This window comes from Pelophylax lessonae (genome assembly GCF_965119305.1).
Source record: "Pelophylax lessonae genome assembly, chromosome: 2".
Classification (NCBI taxonomy): domain Eukaryota; kingdom Metazoa; phylum Chordata; class Amphibia; order Anura; family Ranidae; genus Pelophylax; species Pelophylax lessonae.
In genome coordinates this window covers 452,298,513-452,311,484 of record NC_138769.1, presented here as the reverse complement: position 1 = coordinate 452,311,484, position 12,972 = coordinate 452,298,513, and the positions used below count along the sequence as shown (strand labels likewise).

The following is a 12,972-nucleotide window of genomic DNA, read 5'->3' as shown; positions in this document are numbered from 1 at the left end:
TAGGCCTGTACAATCGTCTGTCTGATCCATTTTGAAATGGTTGCCACAGACGCAGCCATACCCTTCCGAGGGCCCTCGGGAAGGATGAAGAGAGAATCCAACTTCCTGAAGGATTCAGTAGACGACGGGTACACCCTGATCGCCCGGACTACATCCAAGGAATGCAAAGCAAACTCCTTAGGATGCTTAGGATTCACACAGTGAAGGCAAGACAATATCGTCGTTAAGGTGAAAATCTGAAACCACCTTAGGAAGGAAAGATTGGTTAGGTCGCAAGACCACCTTATCCCTATGAACCACCAGGTAAGGGGATTGGCAGGACAGAGCCGCCAACTCTGACACTCTGCGGGCCTATGTGATCGCCATCAGAAAGGCAACCTTTCGTGACAGCACAGGCAGAGGAATCTCCCTGATGATCTCAAAGGGAGGATGTTTCAAAACGGACAGGACCAAATTCAGGTCCCAAGGAGGTAAAGGTGCTCTCCTAGGAGGAGCCAAATGATGCACCCCCTGAATAAAGGTGCGTATCAAAGAGTTTGCCGCCGGAAAAGGATTGCCAGTGCCGACAACTGACCCTTAATTGTGGTCAGCGCAAGACGCTGGTCCACACCAGTCTGCAGGAAGGCCAGTACCCTCGCCACCGAAAAGGAGTGAGGATGGATGCCCCTGGACTCACACCAGGCAAAAATAAGCCTTCCAAGTACGGTAATAGATCTTACCGGACGAGGCCTTCCTAGCCTTGAGCAGGGTAGGAATGACCACCGATGAGAGACCTCGATCTCTCAAGACCTGGCTTTCAACAGCCACGCCGTTAAAGCCAGCGACCGTAAAGCAGGATAGAAGATCGGCCCCTGAGACAGCAGATCGTCCCGTAACGGGAGCCGCCAGGGAGGCTCAACGGACCAGTTGCATGATGTCCGCGTACCAAGACCGGCGCGGCCAGTCCGGGGCCACCAGAATCACCAACTTCGGTTCCGAGACCAACCTGCGAAGGAACCTGGACAACAACTGAATCGGGGGAAGGCATAAATCAGGCGATACTGATTCCAAGGCACCACCAGCGCATCCGAGGCGTCCGCGCAGGAACAAATAAAAATCTAATAGTGCAAGAAAACACTTTTGTATAAAATAAAGTAATAAAAAACAGAAGAAATGCTGAGACTGTAGCCCCAGCACAGGGATAGCCTATCTTACTCCTAACTAGGCAGAAGACAAACTGAGTTGGGAATGCTGATAGCAGGGGGGGTATTGGACCAGTGGGACAGCCCCCTACAGGTGTGTCTATGTAAATTGCTTTATTTCTAACAAGTCTTATTCCTAGCTTGCTCCTATGGATAAGAGGTCAATACCCATTGGTGAAGACTGAATGAGTGGGCGGCGACTGTCAGAGGACGTTAAGAAAAAACAGATTTCATTATTTAAATAGAGCAGTGCATCTGCACCAGCCTTATATCCGCTACTAATATTCTACAGAAGATTATTAAAACACAAATAATGCATTTTAGAATAATGAAAAACCACCAGAAATGTAAATCAGTTATTTCTTTATTAAACAACTGTGAACACATCACTGTAAAAATCCATAAAACTCTTATAAACAAACATTTTTCAAATAGTCTATACTACAATAAAAGAATCTGGAACACAAATATTTACATGCAATACTGACAAGTTTGGCACTTGAGAAATAAAATGTACAAAAATTATTTATTAAAAGAAATGTAAAATGATTGAAGCTTTAAAATCATGCGTTTTGCAAATACTTAACAAGCACTTATGGTACAGGTAGGCAGGGGATGCCAGGCTCCTCTGCCAAGGATGAGGATCAAACAACTTTTAATGTGCTTCCATATGTCTGCTGTAAAACCACCTGGACATTGTCCAGAATAAAGTCAAATGCCATATTCCAAACAGACTCCACAGACTGCTGCATTAACCTGGAATGAAAAACATTATGGTAGCATAAGTGACAAACTCGGGATCCTTGGTGTGAGTAAAAAATAGCAGTGCACAGTATTGGGCTTTTTGTGTTTAAATCCCAATTTTTTTACATTACAAGTGTATTTCCACTATATAGCAACAGCTCTTAAAGAAATATGACAGGAGTGATGTTATAAATAAAGGATACAAATAGCTGCCTGGAGTTGGGTTGGCACCCATGAACATACAACTCTAGTGGTAGGTGCTAAAACTGACAAAATCTACCAACAACTGTGTAGTGGGAGAAGTCTACCCAAGTAGATGTAATTTAAAGAGGTGGCATTAGAAAGGCCCTCAAAATAAAAAGATGCTGAATTCACATTGTTCCCTGTGCTTGCAGCACACGTGGCAAAGCATGAAGCCAGCCTTACCCTTATTTGATTTAATATCCAAACCCTTCTGCTTTGATTCTGTGCAAAAGTCTCGCTAGAAGTTGCAGCAGAGGAAAGGCATAGATTAGGCGATACTGTTGGATGCACTTTAAGACAACCAAGGATTTCTCTCAGTTAAATAACTCCTGATAGATTTCTACCTCACCGTTCAACCAAAACAAAAACCAACCACAACACGTCGGCAGGGCCGCTGATAAGCTAGTACTACCGGCCCTGTTGTACCGGGCCCGGTGTACTGAGCTCTGCAGGGGGGCCCGGGCAACCTCACAGTCAGTGCAGAATTTTGAAAAAACTGACTTTCTAAATTACACCCCGCTTAGGGGGGATTATTATTACTATTTTCTGGCCCCCTCTATGGTGATCTGTGTTGGTGAGAGTGGAGGGACTTTTTTCATTTTCGGGTGCATGCGCAGTGCAGTGCATTCCATGCCCGGTCTACATGTCCCAGCTGTAAAGTCCCAGCTGGTGGAGTGATCTTCCTTCACTCCGCTCTCCACTCAGTAATCAGACTCTGTGTGAGAGAGATGGAGAGCGAGAGGCAGGCAGCTGACCGCATCTAGGAGGAGAGGGAAAGCTCTCAATGTCCCGCCTTATCTTTTTCCCCGCCGTTGCCCTGGAAATACAGACTCGTGTATGTGTGAGCCAATTCCAGCCAAGCACACAGCAGCTCAGCCTGACAGTCTATTGATATAGGCTTGCAGTACCTCTCCTCGCCATTAGTAGCCGCTGTACAGAAGGGGGACTTTTTTACCAAGCAGGTATAGGCTTCAAGTTCTGAATAGAAGCATTGCCTATGCACATGTCGGTGGCTAAAACACTCCAGGTCTGCCCTCAGCACGTACTGTCAGCATAAGAGAATATGGAAGAAGATGGTGTGAAGGTAACTGTACAGTAATAGAGATGAGATGTTTGGCCACAGAGTTGTCATGAGAGAAGGGGGCCATATTTCAGGCAGTATTTTGTTGAGGGGGGAAGGGGACATTGGAGGCAGTGCTGTGTCCATTCATTCCTAGAAGATGATCCCTGGTAACTGGACATTCACCCTTTTATTGCTGGCAGATGAATTTGAAATGTGTGATTAACCCTTTGTTTGCAGAAGATCTCCGTTTTGGAAGTCATGATTATTAACCATTTCATTGCTAGCAGATTCCTGGTGGAAATGTACATTTACCCCTTTAATAGCTAGATTAAAGGGTTATTCATGTATTTCCACAAGGGATCTGCTGTCAAAAAAAAAAGGGTTAATCGTGCTTCTATCAGGTATCTGACAGCAAAGAAATAGTTAAACATGTCTTTAGCCACCAGGGATCTTATTAGCCTAAGATCCCTGGTGACTAGAGCCATGATTAACCTTATTATTGCTAGAAGATCCTTCCTGGCCTGGTGGCTGGACATGATTAACTATTTAATTGCTGTCAGATCACTGATGGAAGCACATGATTAACCACTTTACGTCCGCTCACAGTAATACTACTGCGGCAGAGTGGCTCGTTATCGTCTGACGACGTAGTATTAACGTCGTCAGACACTCCCCCTTCTGGGCGGCACTTGCGCGCCGCCGGAGGCTCGCTCCCGCTGTTTTCATTCACAGCGGGAGTCGGGCCAGGGGAGGAGCAGCGGCGATCGCCGCTGCTCTGCCCCGATCGCCGGGGATCTAGTGTGGAGATCCGCCCGCCTGTGTAAACACAAGTGGACGGATCTCCATAGTGACAGGGAGTGACAGATCGGACTGTTCAGCATAGCTGGACATCCGATCTGTCCATGACTCACTCAGTCACCTCCCCCCCTACACGTCAGTAAGCACCAGGCATACATTAACCCCTCCCTCTCCAATAAAATTAACCCCTTCCCTGCCAGTGTCATTTTTACAGTAAGAGTGCATATATATATATATATATAGCACTGATTACTGCAGTAATGTCACTGGTACCCCCAAAAGTGTCAAAAATGTCAGTCAAGGGTCCGATCTGTCCGCCGCAATGTCGCAGTCCCACAAAAAAAATCGCAGATCGCCGCCATTACGCGTTAAAAAAAAAAACACCAAAAATGACAGAAATCTTTCCCTTTGTTAGTAAACGCAATAACTTTTGCGCAAACCAATCAAAATACGCTTATTGCGATTTTTTTTTACCAAACATAGGTAGCAGAAAACAAATTGGCCAAAAATTTTTTAAAAAATTGGTTTTTACATCTTTTTTGGGGGGAATTTCATATAAAAAAAATGTTAAAAATATTGTTATTTTTTCAAAATAAACGCTCTTTTTTTGTTTATAGCGCAAAAAGTAAAAATCGCACAGGTGATCAAATACCACCAAAAGAAAGCTCTGTTTGTGGGAAAAAAAGGACGTAAATTTCGTTTGGGTACGGCGTCGAACGACCGCGCAATTGTCGGTTGAAGTCGCACAGCGCCGAATCGCAAAAAGTGGCCTGGACGGAAGACAGCAAAATCCTCCGGTGGTAAAGTGGTTAAACTTCTTGTAGGACCACATCCATAATAAATGATGTCCCGCCCCTAATTAAAGTACATGCTATGCCTACAGCAGCTCTATGGAAACAGTGAAAAAAAGGTGTCCCTAAAAACTTTTTTGGAATATTGGCAACTATGGAATTACTGCACTGCACATTACTATATCACCATCTATAACACACACACACAGGCAGCAGTCAGCAGGTTCACTGTCGCAGTGTGTCACATAGCATGGCTGTTTGGTCATAAGTTAACAAGGTCAGCAACCAACAGCCAATGCTATGTGACACACTGTGACAGAGAACCTGCTGACTGCTGCCTGTGTGTTATCATAATGCTGATAATCTTAACCTGCCAGTGTTGCTGTCTGTTATCAAGGCTTCTTTCACAAGGGGCGGAATCCGCTTGTTTAACGGGGGATCTGTCGGCTAATCCCTCAATGAGCAATGTGGGCAGATGACAGGTCCATGTCCACTCAGCTTATGCAGAGCCGACACTGACACAGCCTGGTCTGCTCTAAGGATGGCTGGTGTAAGCAAACTGGCTGTCTGTATACACCCAACTGTCATCCAATCTGATCCACTAGAGGGGAACAGATCCCCTTCCATTTTGGTTAGCTGATCAGATTGGAGGTAGGTGGGTGTAAATGGACACAAGTTAATTTAGATCCTTCGCTCTATAGTAGTGAATGGAGGGTCAGAGCAGGACCGCCTGTAAAATGGACAGGCAGACCTGATTAGACCTGTTGTGTGAACCCAACCCTAACATTTTCCCTTTAACTGCTTGCCGCACGTCCTCAGTGCATTTTCTGCCGAAGGGTGGTACAACAGGCAGGCTGGATGACATACATGTACGTCATCCAGCCTGTTCCAGGTTAGGGACACGTATGCGTGTGCCTGCTGCTAATCCACTCTATCATTGGCTACAGCCAAATTTTGTAAGCAGGTCCTGGCCAAAGATTTAGGGCGGAGACATGCTGATCAGCTGTATCCAATCACAGTACAATGTCCTGTGTTTACAAACACAGGGCTTCATACACAGATCAGTAATCTGGCTATTTCTTGCAGGGAGAAAAAAAACAGCCAGATCTGTTAGTAAAAGCAGCACATGTTGCACACATGACACTGGTTAGGCACACAGTTAACCCCTTCATTGCCCCTTGATGTTAACCCAGCCATTGGCATTAATATAGTGTACACTATACAGTAATTTAGCTGATCGCTGTTTTGGTGTCACTATTGATGTAAGTGTCAGTTAAGCCAGCCATAGATTATTACAATCTTGCCCAGGTTAGCAGGGACTGGCTAAGGCAGGCTGATTGTACCCAAGTAATAGGTCGACATGGGTACAACCTGCCTGCCTGATTTTTAAATACGATTATGGTTTACGATTATTGTTTCAAGGTGGGGTCTAGGGAGGGGGCCAGGGGTGGGGTTAAGGGTGGGGCTGAAGGGGGCCCCATCAGGTAGGCTGTACGGGGCTCCATGATTTCTATCAGCAGCCCTGCACGTCGGATACACTGCCTTCCCCACTCCATAAAAACCAAGCATCCCAGAACTGATTAACATTCTTAACCACTTAAGCCCCAGAGGATTTGGCTGCTCAAAGACCAGGCCCTATTTAGCGATTCGGTACTGCGTGACTTTAACGGACAATTGCGCGGTTGTGCGATGTTTCCCCACAAACAGAGCTTTCTTTTGGTGGTGTTTGATCACCAGTGCGACTTTTACTTTTTGCGCTGTAAACAAAAAAAGAGCGACAATTTTGAAAAAATAACAATAAAAAAAAATAACAATTTTTTTATATGAAATTCTCAAAAATAAAAAAAATGTAAAAATCTAAATTTTTTTAAATTTTTTAACATTTTAGGCCAATTTGTTTTCTGCTACATATTTTTGCATCAGTACCTAGTTTACTAACTACGGGAAAGATTTATGTCATTTTCATTGTTTTTTTTTAAACTAGTAATGGCGGCGATCTGCGATTTTTTTTTTTTTTTTTTTTTTGCGGGACTGCGACATTGCGGCGGACAGATCGGACCCCAGAGTGACATTTTGGGGGTACCAGTGACATTACTACAGTAATCAGTGCTATACATATGCACTGTTACTGTAAAAATGACACTGGCAGGGAAGGCTTTAACTTTATTAGTAATCAAGGGGTTAAGTGTGTCCCTAGGGGCGTGATTCTAACTGTCAAGGGGCGTGGCTTGTTAGATCATAACAGACATACAATCCTACATAGCAGGATCGCATAGCCTCTGTTATTATCTAAGGGAGAATGACGGACGGCTGTGTTTACATCAGTCGTCTGCCTTTCTCCCTCTCCTGCGTGAGATCGCGAGTGACCGGCGGACATCGGAGCCGCCGGTCACTTGCGCGGGGATGTCAGGGACCAAGCGGGGGCAGGAGTGCACCTCCGGTGGCGCGCGCTTGCCCCCTAGAGGCTCGTGGGCGAGTGACATACCCCTACATCACTTTGCCCAGGAGGGGCTGACCGCCGCCGTATATACGGCGGTCGGCAAGTGGTTAAGGGGGTTATACTTTTAACTTTCAATGTAGGTTATGATACCTAATCCTACTCCCGCAAAATGACTTCAAGAGGGAGCAAGAGATGCAAATTCCCTCTCTCTCTCCCCCTTTCCCCCTACCAAACCCTTGTCAACAAATACTTAAAAGGATTGCCAAAGGTATAATTGATTTAATGCTGTCGACATTTCATACCAACATAATTTCATCGCCATATAAAAACTAAATAACAGACAATCATACCTATCCATTCTTTGAGACATATCCCCCATGGAGACCTATAATTCACCATACTGTTTTATGCTCCTGTCTAAAAGTCTCCTCCGGGGACCCAAGACTCGATAGTAGGGATGTAACGATATCAAAATCTCACGGTACGATACAATTTCGATATTGACCTCACGGTACGATATTTATTGCGATATTGTGGAAAAGCTCATGGTATTTTTAAATAGCTCATGATAGTGTTTGTGATGATAATAGCGAAAAAATACCGACATTTATTCTGCTTTTGCCAGTCAACAGGCAATTTATTGTTGTATTTATGGATCCATGACAACATAAAACACTGATCACATAGTGCTTTTAAAGTGCAAGTTGTAGTCAGGATCATCAATATTCTGTATAGTAATATTTGGTTGCATAACTGATTCTTCTGTGCAATGTTCAAGTTAAGAAGCAGCTAGAACAATTGTAAACAAACAATAGGCAATTCCCTTTAAGTGCAAACAAAGATCAAGTTAAGTCAGGTTTAAATGTGCAAGGCAAATAAAGGCAGCCTTTTAAAACTGGTATTTAGGAACATAACTTAAACGTAAATAAAATAGTCCGTCAAAAAGCCTTTAAAAAAAACACTGACCTATCATTTAGCTTATGTTCACGTTTTTCATCAGAAAGATCAAAATATCTACATTGCAAGAAAAAAAAAAAAAAACGGTTAAAAAAATCCTTAAACTCTGGTCTATGTAGTTAACAATGATTTGTTCCGCGGGACTGTGTTTATTCCTCTTACTTTTTGACGGACACCTGTCCTTTTAATATTGTAACCCAACCACGACGATATTGAGACACGACCACGACGATACGATATCGCGATATCGTTACATCCCTACTCGATAGTAGGAAGAAGTGCATCGTAATAACAGAGGGAGTACCAACATACCTGCTCAATGTTATCTCAGGTTCCCCGTTAAGATATTCCCCATCTTACTCCAACATACTACAGTATACCCTCTAGGATCTCAAAACCCCCATAAATGGTTTCCATGAGTTGCATCACTAAACAACGTATCTGGCAGTTCGTTAATTTTTCTTTGGTTTAATAGTTGTATTTCTATAGACCCAAACACCTGCATACCAGAAGACTGTTCTTGTATACTACACTTTTTATGTTGTACATTGTACCTTCTTTTACTCAAAAATTAAAACGTTTTGGGGGAAAAAAAAAAGATTAGACGATACTGGTCCCAAGGGGCCACCGGAGCGTCTACCAGAGGATCCTGAGACCTGGCTACAAACCTCTGAGCCTTCTGGTTGATGCGCGAGGCCAACAGGTCCACATCGGGGGTCTCCCCACTGGAGACAGTTGTTGAAACATCTCCAGGTGAAGAGACCATTCACCTGGACTTAGGGCCTGCCGACTGAGGTAATCCACCTGCCAATTTTACACCCCTGGAATATGCACAGCAGAGAGGGCTGGAACATATCCTTCTGCCTACCTTAGAAAGCCGGCCACTTCCTTGGATGCTAGGGGTGCCCCCTTGATGATTGACATATGCCCTAGTGGCATTGTCCGATTGAATCCTTACCGGACACCCCTGTGGACGATCCATCCACTGGGACAGGCGAAGCCTGATCGCCCGAATTTCCAGGATGTTGATCGGCCGACTGGACTCCTTGGGCTGATTCCTTGTCCAGGACACCTCCCCATGCGGACAGGCTGTCGTCTGTGGAGACCACCATCCAATACAGTGGAAGAAAGACTTCCCCTATCAAAGCGCCGGGGAGCGAAGCCACCAGATCAGGGAACCTCTTGTACCCCGGCTCAACAGGATCAGATTGTCTAGGGACCGTGGGTTCTTGTCCCATTTGGCCAGAATCTCCTTTTGCAGTTGTCTGGTATGGAACTGAGCAAATGGAACCGCCTCGAAGGAGGAGACTATCAGGCCCAGCACTTGCATGCAAGTCCTGAGAGATGACCGGCGATTGGATAACGGGACCCAAATCGCATGCTGAAATTTCAGCAGTTTTGCTTCTGGAAGAAACACCCGAGCTGAGGCTGAATCCAGAGTCAGACCCAGGTAGTCCAGCTTGTTGGAGGGAGTCAGAGCTGATTTTTGAAAATTCAGAATCCAGCCAAACTCTTGCAGAGTTTGCACCGTGATGTCCAAATCGTCCTTCAGGACAGAAAGACTCTCGCTTGCAGAAGTCGATCGTTCCAGGTAACCCAGTACTGCAATCCCCCCTCTGCCTGAGGAAGGCTAACACCAGGGCCAACACTTTTGTGAACACCCGAAGAGCTGAGGCAAGACCAAAGGGTAACGCCACAAATTGATAGTGCTCCTTGCCTACGGCAAAGCGAAGGAAACGGTGATGCCCGACATCCCATATTGGGATAAGAAGGTAAGTGTCCTTGATATTGATAGAGGCCAGAAAATCCCCTTGAGTCAGTGAGGCCATTACAGTACGAATGGACTCCATTTTGAATTTGTGAACCCGCACAACGTGGTTCAGAGCCTTGAGGTTCAAGATTGGATGGACCTTGCCCTCCTTCCTGTGAACAGTAAAAAGGTTTGATTTAAACCCCTGGAAACTTTCCGACTCTAGGACTGGTGCAATGACCCCTCCAAAGAACCTTGCCAGGGGACCAAAACTCGATCTTCTAACTGGACTGGATCGACTCACGGACCCATCTGTCTTGAATGAAAGAGTTCCACGGTTTAGAGGAGGTCTTGTCTGTAAAGACCTGCAATAGACCACCAAGACAGGGAGGAACACTGACTGGGAGGGAGGGAAGCTTGGGGATGGGATTATGTGTTTGCCTAACAAAAGTAGAGTTACTCAAATAATAATTTGAAAATAAGATGATAAAGTGTAGAGCATTTTGTAGAGAATTTACAGAGGACTTAAAGTCATTGTAAAGTCTCGTTTAAAAAAAAAAAAAACAATAAAAAACATGTTATACTTTCCTCCTCTGTGCCGTTGGTTTTGCACAGAGCAGCCCAGATCCTCCTCTTTTTGGGTCCCGCTTCGTCTTTCCTGGCCCCTCACTCCTGTCGAGTGTCCCCACAGCAAGCAGCTTGGTATGGGGGCACCCCAGCAGAGCTGCAGCTCCGTGTGTCCATTCAGACACAGAGGTGCCATTTGGCCCTGCCCCCTCTGTCCTGATTGGCTGGCTGACTTTGATTGACAGCCAAAAGCACTGCGGTTGTATCTCAGCCAATCAGGAGGGAGAGTATCAAATGGCCGACTCGTGGACATCTCTGCAGAGAGATGGGGCTCAGGTAAGTATTAGAGGGTGCTGGGGCGGCTGCTACACACAGAAGACATTTTATCTTAATGTGTACAATGCATTAAGATAAAAAAAAAACCTTCTGACTTTACAACTCCTTTAAGTTGTTGAAGGCTTGTAGTGGGTATAAATGAATCATGTCAACACAAATACTAAGTCACACATTCTAGTTCTACATTGTGATCATAACAGTTACATTAACCAACTTGGTGTACACTGTGTTTAAATAGGAGACAAGGTACCTTTTCATGTATTTCATGACCAAATCTAGTTTCTCCAAGTCTTTTTCTTCTATTAGATCAGTGCAATATTTCACCACTTGTAATATATCTTCTTCCATAGGATCTGCAGAAAAATAAGCGAGAGGAAAAACAAAAGATTGAAGCCATAATTTCAATTAGTGAGAATAACACTTCAGATTCAAAGCATAGTTGGCTATAGCCAAACAGAAATCTGACTAAAACAGGCAGCGAGGGATCTGCACACCTACTCTGACTTGCCCAATTGAAAAACTTAGTGCTTCCTTCAGTTGGAAGAATTTGTTATTGCCCCATAGGGAAGCCTCACAAGTCAATATTTTAAAGGTGTACTTATCCCAAACTACTTTTAAGGTAATAACTATAGGCCACAAAACTATTAAAATCACAGCTTTTACAGATGACCTGCTTTTATATACAATATATCTACGATGACTGGACTTAAAAAATGGGCCACAACTTTCTCTCAGCTTCAAGTGGATACCCTTTTAATATTATGTTTATCCAGGAAAACAATCAAAGCCAGGATACAGAGTAAAATGATGCCCCATTGGGGCTACACATCCCCATATGGACATGGTCTTATAGGCCTAAGTTCTTTTTCTAGCTGCTTGAAATGTGGAAAGTTATACGCAGATCTGTTTCATGCTTTCCCCTTCCTCCAATTGCTAGATCTTTGTTTTGCTTTACTGGCCAAATGTCATGGCCATCTTCATTGTCAACTCCATCCCCATACCAAAAACCTTAAACCATAATTTGTAAGAGATTAATTGGAATAGAGTTCCAGTCAATAGAAAATACAGCTCTAATTACCCCCAAAAAAGCACAGCTCAGCAAATGGACTTATTTTACTGCAGAGGGATATTCCTCTTTGCAGAGCTCCTTAAAATCTTTGCAGCACCCAACATAATTTCCTGAATTCCATAGGCTACCCTGCAAGAGCCCTCTGCCTACACATCATCCCTGGGCAGGCTTTTTTTTGAGGAGCTGTGGGTGGTGACAGAGGAACAGAGATATTCTGTCATAAGAACACCCTTTCAGGCAAACATCCCTTATCCTTGTGCTGCACTTTGTCTATATGGATATGCCAGAAATGTAAATGAATTCAGTGGCACTGAGGGACACATAACCAAATGTATAACTGTCAGTCCTGACATTCGTGGAGCCACTTGTCAGATCCCGAAGTACTAGGTAATGATGAATTGAGAAAAAGGCAAATCTAAGACATTTTGCAGTTTGAAACCCAGAGCTGGAATGTGCTCCTTCTATTTGATAACTGAAATAACATTAGACTAAAGGTGTGTGAATGATGACAGAACATAAAACACATACATTCATTCCACATCTTTGGCTGACATTTGTTGGATATCAAGAAAAGGAAAGAGAAGATTACAGATAATAGAAAAGGAATGGGTGTAGTTGTAGAGGGATGGGGAGTGATCAGTGTGGGACATTACATTGTCAGAGGAGTCCACTTTAGAGAGTGGGCAGTCTAGGGGGACAGGAAGATACCTCTTTTAGTTAACCTTTTATATTGGGAATGGGGAAGATTTAAACCCAGTTTACCTTAAACATGCAGAGTGAGACGAGTGGATAAAGGAGATCCCCTTACAAAAACAGGGATTAAAGTTCTATTTCTCCAATACATAGGAAAGGTAGGCTGACGAGACCGTTTTGTATATATCAGCATGGAACACATTGCTCAGATTTCTAGGAGCATAAGTAAGAAGAGTCAGTGTATGTATGTTGATTGCCTACTGTGTGGGAATAAAACAGACCTGGTCCTTATGTATTCAAAGTTCCCTAGATCAGTGTTATATCGATTTAAATAATAATA

At 44.1% G+C, this 12,972-nt stretch overlaps 1 protein-coding gene across 1 annotated transcript in view; it reads right to left on the bottom strand.

Moving 5' to 3' along the window:
* Positions 1–1,527: 1,527 nt before the first annotated feature.
* The window catches only part of REV1 (REV1 DNA directed polymerase), a 119,555-nt gene continuing 108,110 nt past the window's right edge, over positions 1,528–12,972 (bottom strand). Inside the window, exons 22-23 of the mRNA XM_082247162.1 lie at positions 11,121–11,223; positions 1,528–1,937 (exon numbers count right to left, since the gene is read on the bottom strand). Of these exons, the coding sequence (XP_082103288.1) occupies positions 1,826–1,937; positions 11,121–11,223 (215 nt within the window). The 3' untranslated portion in view covers positions 1,528–1,825. The remainder of the gene's footprint in view (positions 1,938–11,120; positions 11,224–12,972) is intronic.